This window comes from Lipophrys pholis, assembly GCF_963383615.2.
Source record: "Lipophrys pholis genome assembly, chromosome: 14".
NCBI lineage: Eukaryota > Metazoa > Chordata > Actinopteri > Blenniiformes > Blenniidae > Lipophrys > Lipophrys pholis.
In genome coordinates this window covers 15,948,810-15,965,670 of record NC_137633.1, presented here as the reverse complement: position 1 = coordinate 15,965,670, position 16,861 = coordinate 15,948,810, and the positions used below count along the sequence as shown (strand labels likewise).

At 41.9% G+C, this 16,861-nt stretch overlaps 1 protein-coding gene across 4 annotated transcripts in view; it reads left to right on the top strand.

Moving 5' to 3' along the window:
- ldlrap1b (low density lipoprotein receptor adaptor protein 1b) overlaps positions 1-16,861 on the top strand; it is a 37,410-nt gene that overhangs the window by 5,874 nt on the left and 14,675 nt on the right. For all 4 annotated transcript variants that reach the window (XM_080480671.1, XM_080480672.1, XM_080480674.1 and 1 more), the window contains exons 2-4: positions 10,292-10,434; positions 11,835-11,947; positions 15,564-15,678. In XM_080480671.1, coding sequence (XP_080336797.1) covers positions 10,292-10,434; positions 11,835-11,947; positions 15,564-15,678 — 371 coding nt within the window. The remainder of the gene's footprint in view (positions 1-10,291; positions 10,435-11,834; positions 11,948-15,563; positions 15,679-16,861) is intronic.

Sequence of the window (16,861 nt, the reverse complement as noted above, 5' to 3'; positions counted from 1 at the left end):
AAAAAAGATTTTTAGGCCCATCTTTTTGTCATCAGAGGATGTTTAAATTTGTTTGATGGTGCCAGTGATTGTACATCATACAGCCAAGGTGAAATTTACACACAGAGTTCACGTATGGGGTGTGTTTCTTTCTGCATTTGTGCTGAAACACAGGAAATGTGAAGAAATATTTAGATTATTATTTATATTAAGATTATTTCTTGAAAATATTGGATTGACAATCCTCTCATGGCAATATTTTTGTTCTTTTCTTTTTTTCTAAGACGCAGCCTAACAGACCTACAATGGCTGATTTATTCTTTGAAGTTGCTGACAAAAAGATAAATTGCATCAGATTCAAAAAACTTGTTGCTCTACTACTTGTGCTGGAATGTGAGAGGCATCGGCATGTTTCCTGAAATTCAACTTTGTGTTGATGACCAACTTCAGGTTGCACCCGCTGGCCACATAGAGTGGTTGCACGCAGAGCAGGTTGTGTTGCCTTTGACTGAACACAGATCTCCAGATCTCTAGTCAACACAGCTTTTCCCAATATCCCTTGCTGATGCATGTCTCCAACCAGATCAGGAATTGAGTGCAACCTTATTATTTGCCAGATGTCGGTGTTTGTGCAGATGTGTATTAAGCCAGTAGAATCACAGGTCAAGAGTTTTCTCATTTCCATATCCTCAACAAGAAGAAAAAAAGTATGCAGGTGGGCAGGAGTGTGTCCAGCAAAAACAATGTGTTATTTACAGTTTGAGATCCAGAGCGCTCAGATCGACGCACTGGGATTCTTTTTTCTTCCGTTTTTCTACTGCAAAGAGTTCTCCTTGTCCTGAAGCTGCTCTCAGGTCTTTATTTTGGGAGAAACTCTTAATGCAGCAGTCTTCACTTGTTGAGCCAACCGGGGCTCTGAAACATCGTCGACACTTTGACTGTTGACCTCAAAATCTTTTGTGTTTGTGTGTCAGATTGCTGCGACTTTAACTGTCACTGCAATCCCCAAAAATGATGGACTCGGTTAAATGTTTAATGGCTCTTACCAAGGTGCTTGTAGCTTTACTGACATTACTTACTTCAGGGGCACATGTGGCTTTTTGGCTTGCAAGCTTTTTTCAGAAAATACCAGTCCTTAATGATCCATCCGCCCAACGGGCTTAATTATTTATTGAAACAGATTTACAGAGTTTTTAGCTCCTGTATAACATCTTATTTACAACAGACTTTGTAAATGTTTGCTTTCTCTTACATTACACATTTACTCAAGCAAATTCCATCAATCGTCATTGATTAAATTTGAGTTACGCACAGGACGGCATTCTGTACATCAATCAGATTACGAGGCCACTATGCAATCACTGTATGGGCCACCTTTGACATGGTACAACCTTTTAAGAATTTATTAATGCTATGAACTGTCATTTTACCCAGTAAAATCGCCTTGAGGTAAGTTTGTTTCAAGAAGAGTCCTCTACTAAGGAATAGTAGCAGCACAGCAGACAGTTTCAAAACATACAATATAACTAATGGTATGATTGTAAATAGAAATCTAAGGAGGGAAACAGCATAGAGAGTCAAAACAACTGAAATGGCTTGGAACTTTTAAAATTTACATCCGGATACCTCTTGTACATGCATGTCTTTTTAAATGGCCTTAATAGCATGAAAAAATACCAACACTTTTTTGGGGGCTGAGTTCTGTCTAGAGGAAATCTTCAGTGTGCAGATAATAACCTCCTGTGGATTCCTTAACCATGTATGATAAAAGGAAGTACAGCCAAAATGGCCTTCAGAACAACGGTATGCCAGTTGTAGAGTTTGCAGGTGGATAAAGAAGTCCACTATAAATTATAAGACCTCAAGGCAGACAAAAACAAATGATTTTCAAGAATGTGGCAGCAACGACGTTCTTTTCTGACCTTAAAAGAAGGAAAATGTTGCAAGACAATGCCAATAAGAAGTTTATTGCAGTTTTTATTTTCTTCCTCTAAATCTTGGATCATTGTCTTTTCCTGCCTAATGCGATGATGAATCATTGTGTAAACTCTCAGTAGGAGTGGCACTTGCTCTACTTTTGTCACCTCTGAATCGGTTTCAGTCTGATAAAACTGAGTCACTAACTGAGGAAGCGTGCGTAATTTAGTCCTATTTATCTCCTGTCGCCTCTCAACAGTTGGCCAATCATGTCTTGTGTTTATAGGAGCATTTCCATTCATTTACAAGCAAAGAAATACTATTAATCTTGGCTGGGAGCGAGGGAGATTGCAATGATAAAGCTCCCGAGCCGTCTGTATGGCCTTGGTGATTTGTGTTTTTGTGCCTGTATCTCGCAGCGCCAGAGCGTTAACTACATTATTTAGCCTGCGCTCGCTGCATGGTGGAGTGCTCCTGCTGTTTCCACGGTGATTAAACTGTTGCAGCTCCCTAATTGTCCATTACTTTTGTCGAGCAGAGGGTGTGTGTGTTTGTGTGGATTTATGGTGGGAATTCTTCACTTGTGGCCATCATTTGCATATTTTATCTGGCATTTGACTGCGTGTCACGGTTATTTCTTTTTTTCTCTTCAGCAGTTCAGTTTGCTATTTCTGCTCGTCTGTGTGCCTCCGTCTGTCTTTCTTTTCTGCACGGTCCTTCTCTCTCTGTCCGTCTGCTCTCTTCCCGTCTTGAAGCGGAGGCGAGGCCAGGAAGAGCGGATATTCTTTCCTAATTACCGTCTCTGTTGCCGTCTGGTGACTATGACAGCGATACTGATCCTCTCTGACCCTCCCTTGTACAAACCGCCTGCTTCATTTCCTATTTGTTGGGTTGACCGAAGCACCCATCATCACTATTACATCCACCAGCGTTTCCTTCTCCAACACCGCACAGGCTCGGTGCGCAAATCCCTTTGATTATAATTCCAAGAGACCTCTGTGCTGTCTTGCTTCTCCAAATCTCTGGTTGCATCAAAAGACCCCAGCTCTCTCTGTAGCATTTGCTTCATTAAAACTTCATGAAAGTCCCAGCTCATGCATGGACTCAAATGTGTGGATCTCCACGGAGAAGCTATGACATCTCCAGTATATCCTCCTCCTCCTCTACTACACTCTTGCGTAATCAGACGTTGCAGCTTGGCCTGACAGTCAGAGCTCACAGAAAGCCTGTCTGGATTTGAGCTCACCGTTTCATTGAACCCTCCGGGTATAATAACCTGCCTTATTTTATTGTAGGTAGTAGACAGGCGTACCTGCGGCCGATGATATTACTGGTATTGCTAGTACTATGTGCCTGGTCCTAAATAATTCCTTTAGTACTTGAGAAGTTGTTTAAAGTGCAGACTGCTTTACAGGAGTGACGACAAAACTGAAATATTGTGCAATATCAGTTTTTAGGAACTTGAAACGTGCGGAGAACACAATCTGACATTCTTGTGCAACAGAAACTGCCATCAGAGACGGCCTGCGTGCTGAAATACAATTGCTGTAATGACCTGTTATCAGAGTCGTTTAGAAGTACGTTTGATCCCGAAAGTTTGACCTTTCTACACTGTTACACCTTCCTGCTTTTCAAATTCATCTCAGGTCTGATTTCAGAATTTTAAAAGCTTGTGGCTTCAGTCCAGATAAGGGAGCGAGCACAGCGAGGAGGCAACTGGATGTGTTTTCTTCCTCTCCTCACGTCTTTCCTCGTGTTGCCAGCGGAGTGTTGAGACTTGCCTGGAGCAGGAGCAGGAGCAGGAGCAGGCAGAGTGGACTTTACTGTTGGCTGTGTGAGATTACTGCAGTGAATGGTGAATGTCTCCCTATGAGCATAACATACCACTGCAGGACTTATTTCAACAAACCTGCATGTTGTGGATATAGATGGCTGAAGGCTTTGTTTCACAGGCTTGTGAAAACCAAAAAACCAAATACTTTTTCTGACTTCCTGTTCTATTTCATTGTTTATAAAACACCAATTGATGCATAATTTGCATTCTGGAGGGTTTTTTTTTATGTCGAGCTTTACAAGGCTTCTCAGTTTCATGAGTTTGGGCTCAAAATCTATGCATGGAAGAACAAAGAAATATGTTTTCTTTTTTTTTCTGAGGGCTCAGAAAAAATCTTTTCCCTTTGGCACTGGTTTGGGAGTTCTCGCAAATTGTTCTTGTCACATCATTTGAGCAAAACTCAACCCTACTCAACTGTTTTTATCTCTGACATCATGCTGGTGGGAACTGCACAAGTACATATGATTAAGAAAAATAAGTGACCAAAGCAATAGATATTAGCTTCAAGGTTTCTGATTGGAATACTTAACATTATTGCAAATTACATGTGTATCTGCTGGTTGGTTGTGTGAATGCACTTGTATTAACTGTTCAAATTGTTGAACCTTAGTAATCAGTTTAGTACTTAGTTTGTTTCTTCATCCACAATCAGCAAGACAGCAATTTGTTATTGTCATGTAATTAAAAATATCGTTGGGTACACATAACCCCGCACCTGAACGTCTCTTGTGTAGGCAAACTATTAAAGCCGTAAACTTGCTGCTCTGCTAAACTTGCTGCTCACCCTGTCTGAAATGAGACCAAAACCTGGTTGGAACACTAATGTATGTGTGTTTTCATGCAGCTTAGGTGCTGTAAAAAAAAATCAGCTTCTGCTTTCCACACATCTGACAAAGAGGAGGCTTCACGAACAAGTGCAGTGATGAGAACAAGCCTTCAATCTTCGATTTAATACCTTTCAGTCCCCTTCGTTTGAATGTTTTACATGTTCAGGAATGCCATATATCTGTTATATCGCTTGTATGGTTACATTTCACTGGTTAGTCTTTGTGTGATAACTGGTGTTTGGTGGCAGACATCAGGGTCTGTTCAGACTTGCAAAGCAGGAGCCAGAACGAGTCCAAACCTACCGCCCAGGTTTATTGTCTGCACCACCCTTCTGAAGATCAAACCTTCCGACTCTGGGAGGAGATGTGGCTCGCTACATCTTTTCCCCACCCGTTCAAACCCCTTCCCCTGATCAACCGTCATCACACACTGGGGCTTGCTCTCTCCGGCTTATTTACAGGCAAGTGTCGCCCAGACGAGCAGCTCTCACTGACCATCCGCAGCTCCAGCGTGGCCAAGAAGCCTTTGAAGTTTGCTCTAATCAGCAGCACAGCTGCAGCGAGCTGCCGCAGAGGGGGCTGCTCGCTGCCGGTGGTTATAGTAGGTGGGGGAGGTTGGTTGTGTGAATGCAAATGTGACCAGTCTGAAAATGGATTATTATTGGATACAAAGCGGCACTCTGGATTTGTGCACCAGTCTAAAAATAGCTGTGGTTCATGCTTATAAACTACCCTTGTGTATTTTTTTCTTTCTTTAATACAAGAAAGCTGTTGTTTTATTGCTCTTTTAGCAGCCTGGACAAACGCAGAATGTGTCAGATCTCCTGTGATCTGTGTAATCTGGTCCCACAATACCATCCTCCATTTCTCTAGGGACGGGGTGTTTCCAAGTCTGTGCTGATCGTCCCCAGAGACGTCCCACATGGAGTCATTAGTATGGGCAGTTGAAAAAAAGGGGCTTGCTTTTGAAATCTCTGCTGGACCAGATCAAGAAGTCTGCTTCGGGTTGTTGTATTATGTGACCGGTATCTCCCCAAAGCCTTGTATCACTGTGTTTTTCTGAGCACATCTGTCACTTTGGCCCCGAAGCAGACCTGTCAGCAGTGTTTCTTTTGTAAACATTGCAAAAGCGGCAGTGAACCTTCAGTCCAGAGGTTCCCAAATGCAAGCAAACACTAAATGTTGGGGGTGTCACACGAGCCAAGGTTGAGCTTGCACTATCCCCATCATATTTGTGTAAGTGGCTTCACCCAGTAATGGACATTTATAATCCACTTGGGCCACTTGGCAAGTTGATTCAGGTCACGAGCAGCTCGTGATTCCTCCCACCAGATTGTATTACAGTCGAGGTGTTACTTATCCAGGCACTAATGTAACTGCAGGATCAGCAGTAGAGGACAGCCCAGTCTGTTCCCCACACTTAGGAGCTCAAAGACCTTGACCTTACTCTGGGTGTTCACTGTCAGGACTCACCCATTACTTAAGTATAGCTTTGACTGGGGCTGTATTTAGACCATTAAAAACCATTCTCTGTAACCACTCACGGTCGACTCCTTTTGGCTGGAGAAGAAAGGATTATTATAGGTTTGCCTTTGCTGCCATTTCCAGATGGATTGTGTTCCCCTAATGATATGGTTCCTCAAACTGAATAATGGTGTTCACATGCAAAGCTGTGGACATTGATAGTCTCGTGATGGGAAAGACAGTATTGGATTTAGATGCATATTCTTTAAATTGTTAAATGACTAAATGCCTTTCCTTATTCAACCCCAATCAATTAAAATGGTCGATGACTATATAATTTGTACTCGTTAAGCACTAAATGAATTTACTCAATTAAAACTGAAAGCACTAACGTGAAAAAGATATGTAGCAGCTCTGGAGTCAGAAATGAAATTAAACCGATCAAACTATAATGGGGTCAATAAATTTAGTTACTTTTTCTACAACAGATTAAAATAATTGTTGTTCAGAGGATTTCCTCACCATTTAATCTGTTTATAGATTAAGGGCTGTGATAGTCATAAATCAGAGACATTATATGCCTGTGTGTTCTCTTAATCCACTCAAGTCCCCATGAAAGGAATCTTTCAATCTGTGGCAAATATATAAATTTAACATTTGCATTCTGCTTCTGAAGTGCGTGCGTGCGTGCGTGCGTGTGTGGTCTGTGCTGGGTTTGATCAGGAGGTTAGACTGATGGCAATGTAAAATGCCCATTATGGACAATTGGCTACTGAACATGTGAGCCAAATCTGGAACATGTAATCTTTACCTTATTTTGATTTTACCGGAAATGATATTTCATAATCTTAGCACTATGCTTCCGACTCGACTTGTTCTGCGACCTCTTAGTTGCTTTCCTATAACATCATATACATGCAGCGCCTTCAAAGAATTCCTTTAAATTTTGGAAGTATGCAGATCATGAAGGATGTGACTCATCCGCTCTACTACGTCATAGAGCATGTAAAGGAACTCGTGATCCAAATGATTGTAGAGTAAATATGCATTTTATTGGAGAATCACTGTTAAATTCGGGCGTGAATAGCACACACTGGCCAGAGGCCGGGCAAAAAATAGTGGTTGCAGTGCCGTCTAGAACGCTTCGTACACCTCAGACATTATGGACGACCACGTGCAGGAAGCGAGCATGTGGCTCGCCGCTACAGTCTGTTGCCTTCCACCCTAAGCTAGAATTCGCAGCATCACTTCCCAACTAGTTTCATGTGGTTTTGCAATTGATCCTTCTACGCCTCCAGTGTTATGGCAGTGAACTACGTACGTCACGGTAAATACAGCCTTCTAGGGGTGAAAGGACTGCATATAGACTCTATGCACTACCCTATGTGCACTGAGACCTTTACACACAGAGCTAAATTTGGACTTTTACCCAATATATACTTAAAAAAAAAAAAAAAAATCATGTTGAAGTGAATTTAAAATGTTTATTTGAGCGACATTAGCCACCATAAACTTCCTATTTCTCGCCACCTATCTAAGAACTGAGAGAAGTTGACAAAGAAGACAGACTACACTAGGTTGTAATGATGCTGATCACAATGTTTACGTCAGTACAAAAGATGGACTTTTACAATATGACCTGGAAGTTGTTCAAGACAAATATGCTGACGCACTGCAGGCACTAAATGCTGATATCAGCAGAATTCAGGCAGAAGTGCAGATTGTTCTTCCTCAACCATTAAGTCTTAATCAAACAGAGATATGGACAAACAAGTCATTAAATTATGTCTGTGGGCATTTAGCAAAAAGACAACGGGAACATTTTTACCTCGAACTTGTGTATTCAAGGTGATTGGTACGCACTGTGGTGCGACAGCTTTTACACTACACTCGCACCACATCACAAAGCAACTGGAGCAGCACTGCCACCACCACTTCAGGTTCCCATTGACAAACAAATAAGTAAATATTACCTTTTCATATTGGAAAACCCAAATTCCTGACAAGTGTAATCAGTTTTTCATGGCTCCTGCTGACTGTGGTATAAAGTGTGTACAAGAATACGTGGCTGTTTATCGGGGGGGAAGCTCGTATTTTTGATGAAATCGAACACGGCTATTGAAACTAATGAAAGGGTCAGACAACACAGAGTTAGTACTGTTTATGCAGGACTGCACATCAGCTAATAACGTGGCGCCAGTAACAACGGGTCCCATTTCGATCACCTTTAACATTACGGATGTGTTGGAGACCACACAGGAAGATGGATGGTATTATCAGTAGTAACGTTTTAAATGGTTTTTTTGAGGAGGTAAATTAATTCGGTCGGCTCTTCGCTTAGTCACACACACACACACACACACACACACACACACACACACACACACACACACACACACACACACACACACACACACACACACACACACACACACACACACACACACACACACACACACACTTGCAGCAACTCCATAAAGCTTTTATGAGTTTCAAGGAGAAGTTGGCTTGTTTATTATTGGAGTAAATGGCTCAATAGTGATGAAGCGACAATGTGAATTTCCACATTCACCAACCACTCGCGTTTGTTTGAAGGCTTCTGAATGTTGAACTTAGGCACACATAATTCAGTAACAACATTGTTCTCAGTGATTTGTTGTGCTCACATCTATAATAAAACAGCAGTGTCTGTCTGTGTAACAACTGTAGTAGCAGCTTACATTTACAATAAATTATGAGTTGTGTAAAAGAAACCAGGGGCTTAATTTCTTTCCTGCAGTGCATATTTTGTAATTGTTGGCGTACACATCACTCCAGAGGATTCTTTGCTCATTGCCTTTGCTTGCATAGTATCTAAGTCATTGGGTTAGTGTGTGTTGACTATGTAATTGTGATGAATGAGAAGAAGCTATGGGTTTACAGTATGTATAATTAACACACTATTTATTGATTAGGGTGCAGTGAACACTGCTTTTACACCAACCAAACCAAATGAACTGAAAATTAATTTTCTGAGACCCTACTGAGAATCTACCTCAAATACCATGGGATTACCTGGATTACACACAAAGGTTTTTTTCCTTCTAAATTATATTTTCAGACTGTAGAAGGAAACCCAGATAAAAACATGTACGTTCAGGCAAACATGTAAACTCTACACAGAAAAGCCCATTTTAGTCATAAAACAAAACAAAGGAATAATTGTGTGACTTGGGAAAATTAAATTAGTTTCTATATACAAATCAGACACGCAGATACGGGTATGTTTGTTTTGGTTGTGCTGTTGTCGTTGCTGGGCAATCCCAGCTTTCAGTGGAAGTTAAAACTCTTTCTCTCACGTGCAGTAAAGGCAGTATTTAGAAGGTTTTACAGCCCACAAAACAGCAGTTTCTTCTGGGTGTTTTAAAGAGAATGTTACAAGATAGAATGTGATGGATAGGAGGCAGATGATCAGATAAGATCAGACTTTATTAATCCCACATGGGGAAATTCAGTCAATACAGCAGCTCAACATTGCACAAGTATTTAAAGACAGTCCGTATAGTCGCACACAAGAAAATACACTATGTATATATAAATAGATAATTACATAAATATATATGCATATACACATGGAAATACAGGGGGAAAAATACTCTTCGTATTAATATTCACAGTGCAACAGTGCCAGGACAGTGGTATTTACATTGTTCAACACCAGGAAGTGAGTAATAAACTGACTCACGGGAGCAGGTATGAATGACCTGGTAGCTCCTTCCTGGATGGTGGCTGCAGCAGTCTGCCACTGAAGGAGCTGGTTAATGCTCTCATAGTGTCGTGGAGGGGATGAGAAGCGTTGTCCATGATGGATTCCAGCTTTGCCAGTATCCTCCTTTCACCCACCTCCTCAATGGTCTGCAGCTGGGTCTCTGAAGGGAACAGCTGAAAGAGCAACAAGAATATCTGTTTTTCAATACAGGAGTGCTTAACTTTGTGATTTAAGTGTGAAGGTAAAACATGACTCTGTGTAGAGCACATTCCTGTGTGTGGGGAGAATTAGGAAAAAGCATGCACTTGTTCCACACGCCCATAATGAGGGCAGAGTTTGGCTGCCATCACCGCTAATGTAACCAAGTCTGACATCCAACAGTGGACTGAAGGGAATACTGCAATGTCCTGACGTGTCTGACGGAGGATTTTGAGGCCTGCCTTACAGTACCAACAGCAGGGTTGTTAGTGAACTGCAGTGTCACTAATTTCTGTGTGTGTGTGTGTGTGTGTCTCTTTCCAGAGCTTCCAGAGAACTGGACAGACACAAGAGAGACCCTGCTGGAGGGCATGGTGTTCCAGCTCAAGTACCTGGGGGTCACGATGGTTGAGCAGCCCAAAGGAGAGGAGCTGTCTGCAGCAGCTGTCAAGAGGATAGTGGCCACGGTAAGCAAGAACACACACTAATTGAAGTAGCTTAAACGCGGGGCACCCAAAATCTCTTTTTAATACACCTCAATTCCAAAAACTCTTCCCAGAAAATGAGCTTCCCTCAAGCATAAATAACAATTTCTCCACACCATCACCTCTGCCACTTCGAAATCATTCGGTAGTTTTCACTTTTTTTTTAACGATCAGACTGACACCTCAGTGAAAAGTGAGTGGTTGGCTGCCTGCTCCCTTCCCCGAGGCCCCGGGTGACATTTAGAGGAGGATGCAATTAGAGTGGACAGTGTTGCTAAGTGTATGGCTGAGCCAGCTTTATCATGGTAGAAAAGGCTTAATGTTATTGGATCTGGCAGCTCAGTGGATAATGAAGTTAGCTGTGGCAGAATGGTGGGACTCGCGACACCGTGATGTATGGCGAGGGAGGCCCGCGCTCTGATTTGGGCTAATCTGTTAGTGCCCCTCTGAAAGGGGGAAGCTGGGCTCATGAATGGGATTTTTTTTCAAGGTCTGTCTTTTTCTGTAGACTTGGTAAATTAAGATTGAGTGTCATCTAGTTTGTTCTCATATATGGCTTTCTGATAGGTTGTCAAAACAAAGACTTTGGATTTGACTCTAGGAAGAAAGATGAACAATGTTTTTGGTAATGGCTGAAAATCTGGTTTTATGTCATACAACGAGAGCGATTCGCAAACTGTTGTCAGACTTTTGACATCGGATAACCTGAGATTATTGTCTAACAGTACCAGAAATTGCAGTGTATCTTGTGAGTATTGCTACAATTGCTACTAACAACCAATAGAAATGCAGCAGAAAACGACATGATGGTCAAAGTGACACAGGATCTACTCTGGTTTGCAGCTTCCTAGGGAGTTAAAATGTTGGTCCACGTCGACATTCTATGTTCATTCTGAGCGAGCTCCTTATAGATAAATGCTAGTAAAACATCAGCTCAATTCTTGGATTGCTCTGTGTATTTATTTCCTAAAGGTACTTGGATTATGTACATATGTGAGAAAATGTATTGGATTGGGAAAGTGTCAGGATCTGAGGATATTGGATCGGGGTTGGAGTCAAAAATTGTTGTCAGACAATCACTCTACTGGATTGGACCCACTTGCTGCATGTCTGACACTGCATTGCAACATTGCAATCCAAGTTTTATGAAATCCACTTTGCACATTGCTAGCAGCTCTGCACTGTATTTAGAAAGTATTCTTTGACTCGCTCTCAGATTAAGCCTGTCAACAGGGAATCGGGCTTTGCGAACACAACTATTTTTGGCCGACATCGTTCACTGGCATCGGTGGATTTTCATTGTCAGGTATTTATATTGTTTCTTCTGTTCTCACACGCCCTCTTTTCTCTCTCTGGCCTCCACCTCTTTTTTTCCTCCCCAGGCCAAAGCCAGTGGAAAAAAGCTCCAGAAAGTCACGTTAACAGTGTCCCCTCGTGGGATCATCCTTTACGACAGTGCCTCAAAGCAGATGATAGAAAATATCTCAATTTACAGGTAAGTCTACCTCACGCAACTCCTCAGAACAGGCGTTGGCATTTCCCAACCGTTGCTGTCCAGATGTGGAAACAGTTTTACACTAAGCTGGTTGATGTCACTCGCAGAGAAATTCATGTGTTTCCTGCTATCATCTGTCACTGAAGGGTCGCGGTGGAGTTCCAGTTTGTGTGCATGTGTGAGAGGAAGGGAGGGAGGATAGTCAGTCTATCAGCAGCATGTCTCATCAATCTTGGCTCTCTGAGGAGCACTTCAACATCTGTATGTCTAAGGTTTTACCTTAGGTGTCATTGACTGACAGACACACACACACACACACACATACACACACACACACACACACACACACACACACACACACACACACACACACACACACACACACACACCACAGGCTTGTCTTCAGTAAATGCCTTCAGATCTCGCATGCCTGCCACAGCCTGCACTCTCAAAGCGGCCTCGCCTCCATTGGCCTGGAGCTTAAGAGCTGAGCTTGAATCATTTCTCTAAAATTCCACATTTATGACTCTTCATATCAAGGAGAGATGGGATTTTCCATCATTTCCTTCCTCCAAGCATGACCTAGCCTATGTTGGAAAAATTCCCTCTAAAATCGGGCAGATTCAGAACAAAGTTTCAATTATTGACACTTTTTTCAAGTTGCACACTCTGATACTGAGTGATAAGACCAGGTTGGCCTCCTGTCATTTCAGAGGAAGGGTTCAGTCCTCCTACCTTTGCAATATCCCTTCACTTGTCCCACAATTGCTGCCACCTGATGGTTTTAATTTCTCCACGAAACACAGTTTATCTATATTAAAAATCTAGTCACTGCACCTTTGGGCTGTTGTTTCTTTGTTGGACTAAACCTGTGAGAGACCTCAGTTCCAGATTATGATAAAACTGAATTGATTTCAGTCGGATATTGCTGTTGTAACACGGTAAGAGCTTTTCAGTAGTTCATCTTCAGACAGTCGGATAACAGTACTCAATGATGTAGCAGTTTTTTTCTTTGAGAATATGCATGAAAAAGTGAGTTTGTTATATATTTGGGGCACAGACGTCGGCTCCCACTTTTGCGTAGACGAACATCTAAACAGCAGGGGGCCCTGAGATACAATGCTAGAAACAATTTGTAGACACTTGACTGAGTGAAACATGTGGTGCTCACAACAGGTGTTTGGGATTGTTAACATTTGGTTCAAAGGCTTTAAAATTCTGCGTCTCAAATGCTGTGAATGGCTGTGAGACTGACGTATTATATAGGAGGGGCAGGCAGAACCGAAGCATGGAAGCAATGATAGCTGGAGCCAAACCAGTGAGGCAAGAGATCCGTGTGAGGAAACACAGAGGACTCTTGAGACTGTGGGACTGTATAGAAAGCTCTATGTAACCAGGAAACATTGAGAAGGTCAGCAGAGTAACACTGCTCAGCTGTTCTTGGTATTTATAAGTTATCAACAGCTTTGTAATTAATTTTCAGTTTGTTTGAAAGGGCGAGGTCGTTTTACAATCAGCATCAGACCAAATACTTCCTCCCTAAACCTTTATGTGTTTCTTTTCTGAGCAGCAAATCTAAAAAATATTTGAACAATATTTACAGGAAATATAACATTACTTTGGTTTGATTGGATTATGCTCTGGTCTACGACTTGAGCCCTGCTTTCATGCCTCCACCCAACAACGGGTGCTCGTTGCATTATGTTGTCAGTCTTTCTAATGGAATATCAGCTAAACTCCACATCTTAAGGCTTACTCATGAATGCCGCAATTATGTTTCGATGGCTAAAGTTTGAAACAAGTTCCCTCTTCCCTTACTTTTGTCTCATTTCTGTACATTCTCTACCTCAGGAAATCCTAGATTTAATATATTTTATTACTTTCCTGGACTCTCATACATATATTGTGAGTCTAGAAAGGCATTAATCTCAATTGTTTTGCTGGTTGGGGAAGGCATACAACCACAGTTATTGAAGTTTGTTGTTCTTTTGGGACCGTTTTTTTTTCCTTTTAAGAAATTGGCAGCATTAAAGCGATACGGATGGCCCTAATAGTAGTTCCTGTTTGTATGGCATCCATTGATACATATACACAGTAAACAAAGGCTTACTTGTTTCCTGAGAAAATATTAAAATCATCACGATTCTCTGGCTTTTCCTCTGATTTTATTTATCTCGAATGTTTACTCGAAGGATATCTGAGAGAAAAGGTTTTCCTCATGTACCACTTTTCTCTGCTTCTATAGGCTGTGTGTCTGCTATTAGTGACTGATGATGGAGAAATTCAAATCAATCGAAAGGGCAAACCACAAGAAGCTAATTTCCTGTTGCTTCTCGAACACCAGCACTTTTTTTTTTTCCCCTCCTCACTCCGTATCTTTTCCCCACATCTTCGCTCCTACTCTCTCCTGGAGCTCTAACATGATTCTTCCTTTTGTTTCAGCTCCAGTGACTTTTGTGTCTACTCTTTGCAAAAAATACCCAAACTTCTGTGTGTTTCCATAGTGCATCACCAGTTAAATGTTGCGGTCATTACAAATGCTCTGCTTTAAGGAAGTAAAAAGTCTGAGGAGCAGTTAAACCGCTGACAGTGTGAGGCGAGGCTCGCTGTGACCTTGCGATGGCGTGGCGACGTAATGCAGCTGGTTGTCTTGTAACCTGCTGTGGTGCTGAGAAGCTGAACAGTCTATAAACATGAAATTTCCTCAACACCCGCCCCAAAAATGTCCCGTAAATGTCAGTGGTTTTGGGCTGACCCCTCCCAAGATTTCCTCTCTTCTTCAAACTTTTGCTCCCTCACTTGTAATTGTGTGTTTACTCCATCCACACCCCGTTATCAAACTGAGCGTGTGACTGTCCCTCTGTAAAGTGCAGAGCGCTGATCTGTGAAGGAGAAGAGAAGGACAGATGACACTCGTTCATTCTAGATTTCCGTGGCCCTCTCGGGTATCCCTCCTCGACTATCCAATGTGCCCATTGTATTGGTATTCAAGTAATAGCATAATGACCAAATGGTGTAAAGAAGCTATTTGTGGAGCATTGTGGCCCAATTTAAAAGTCTTTCCTGCACCTGATGCTGACAAGCAAGACTGATATCTCTGTCACACGCAGGACAAAGGAATCTCACATCAGCACGACCGTCTTCCCTACAAAAACACAGACACAATCACCTCTGCCTGAGCGGGTCCTGTCGTGTGCTTTACGGGCACGGCCCGGTCTAAAAGGCTGCAATTTAAAACCATGTGTGTCTCATGCAGGCGCAGTGCGTGAGCGATGCGGTAATCAAAAAAGAACTGCCTTTCGCGAAACAGCACAGATGTCCACTAAACACGTGTTCTGTTCAAATTCATGACATTGTTCAGCTGTGTACCTGCACACAGCTGGGGTATGTACGTGATCATGTGCACAGGGCTGAGATTGTAAACACAGCTGGCCTTAAGAAAGGGATTTTTTTTCCTGCAACAGAATTGCTAGATTGAACAGTTTAAATCAGATTGCTGCACTAGCTTAAAGGCTTAGTGCAGATAAAGTTTCCCAATGGCTCTCACTCGATCTGCAATGATTCTACAAAGAGTGTTTATACTCTGTACAAATGAACGTTTGTTTGTGTGTTTCAGAATATCATATTGCACTGCGGACAAGATGCACGATAAAGTGTTTGCCTACATTGTCCAGAGCCAACATAACGAGACTTTAGAGTGTCACGCCTTCCTCTGCTCCAAGAGAAAAATGGTGAGTAAATGAAGAAACATCATGACACAAGCTGAGACCCCCCACTGTGCATAAGTAGATTGTTTTATACACAGCAATCCCATAAATCTGTTAAAGATACTCCTGCCTCTAGAACAGTTTAATACCAACTGGATCTAAATAACCCAAAACATTATTTACTGCCTTTTCTATTTCTCACTTTTAAATTGAAGGCAGGACACGGCAGTGTCCATGTTTCTCACAGATTTCCCCTCAAAAAGATCCCTGCAAGCTGTAACAAGAATTTACAGGAACGGTGTTATGGATGTAATATCAACTGACTCTGTCAGCTGAAGCATCACGATGACTGTTGGACACGAGATGAATGTTAAATGGTCGCGGCTCTTCCCGACTACTGTGACTTTTCAGCAGCAGAAGACTCAACTTCCACCACTTTTTTTTTTTACTGTTAAACAGTAATCTGTAGCTCTAGTAGATGTGGGGCAATGTGTAATTTTAGTGGTAGTGCGGTGGAGTTACTTTGGTTTACAATGGCAAAAATGTGGGTCTCTCAATGTCTAAAAGGTAGCTCTCGATGCTTGTAATGAAGATGTCACAGTCTTCCACCTTAATTTTCAGCTCCTGGATCTTACATCAGGGACACCAAAAGCATCAGGCTGGTGCCTTTTCAGATTTTCTATATAACTTGAGTGAAATGAAGAGGATTTAAAATACAAGCTGAGGGGGTTTAATCCTCCTACACCAAGTAGATCATGCAAAATGAAATAAATATGAAATAAACCATTGGTTTTCAGTAAACTGTATTATATTTTTCACCCCCTACCTTTATTTGTTTACTCCACTTGATTGATTCAATGACTTAGTCAGAGTGTAGCGAGAAGGAGCTGAGTGTCGTCACGAAAAGCAGTGTGACAGGAAATGGCATCATTGTAAACATACAATGTGTTCGGAGAGACAAAGCCAGGAGCACGCTTTACAGGGGAATTGGGTAACGAGAATATGTCTCCAAAAGGGTTCTATTCCTTTAATTTCATAATATGAAAATAAATGCATCATGAAGTCTTGCCAGAGACCGTTGCTACAGATCCTTTATGCAACAGATCTTCGCTTAAGGTAGCACTTTGAAACGTGCTGTATATTTCCGAGCCCTGAGAACCAAAATCTTTTTCTAAAGGCCCAAATATGAAGTCAGGAGAAAGAAATG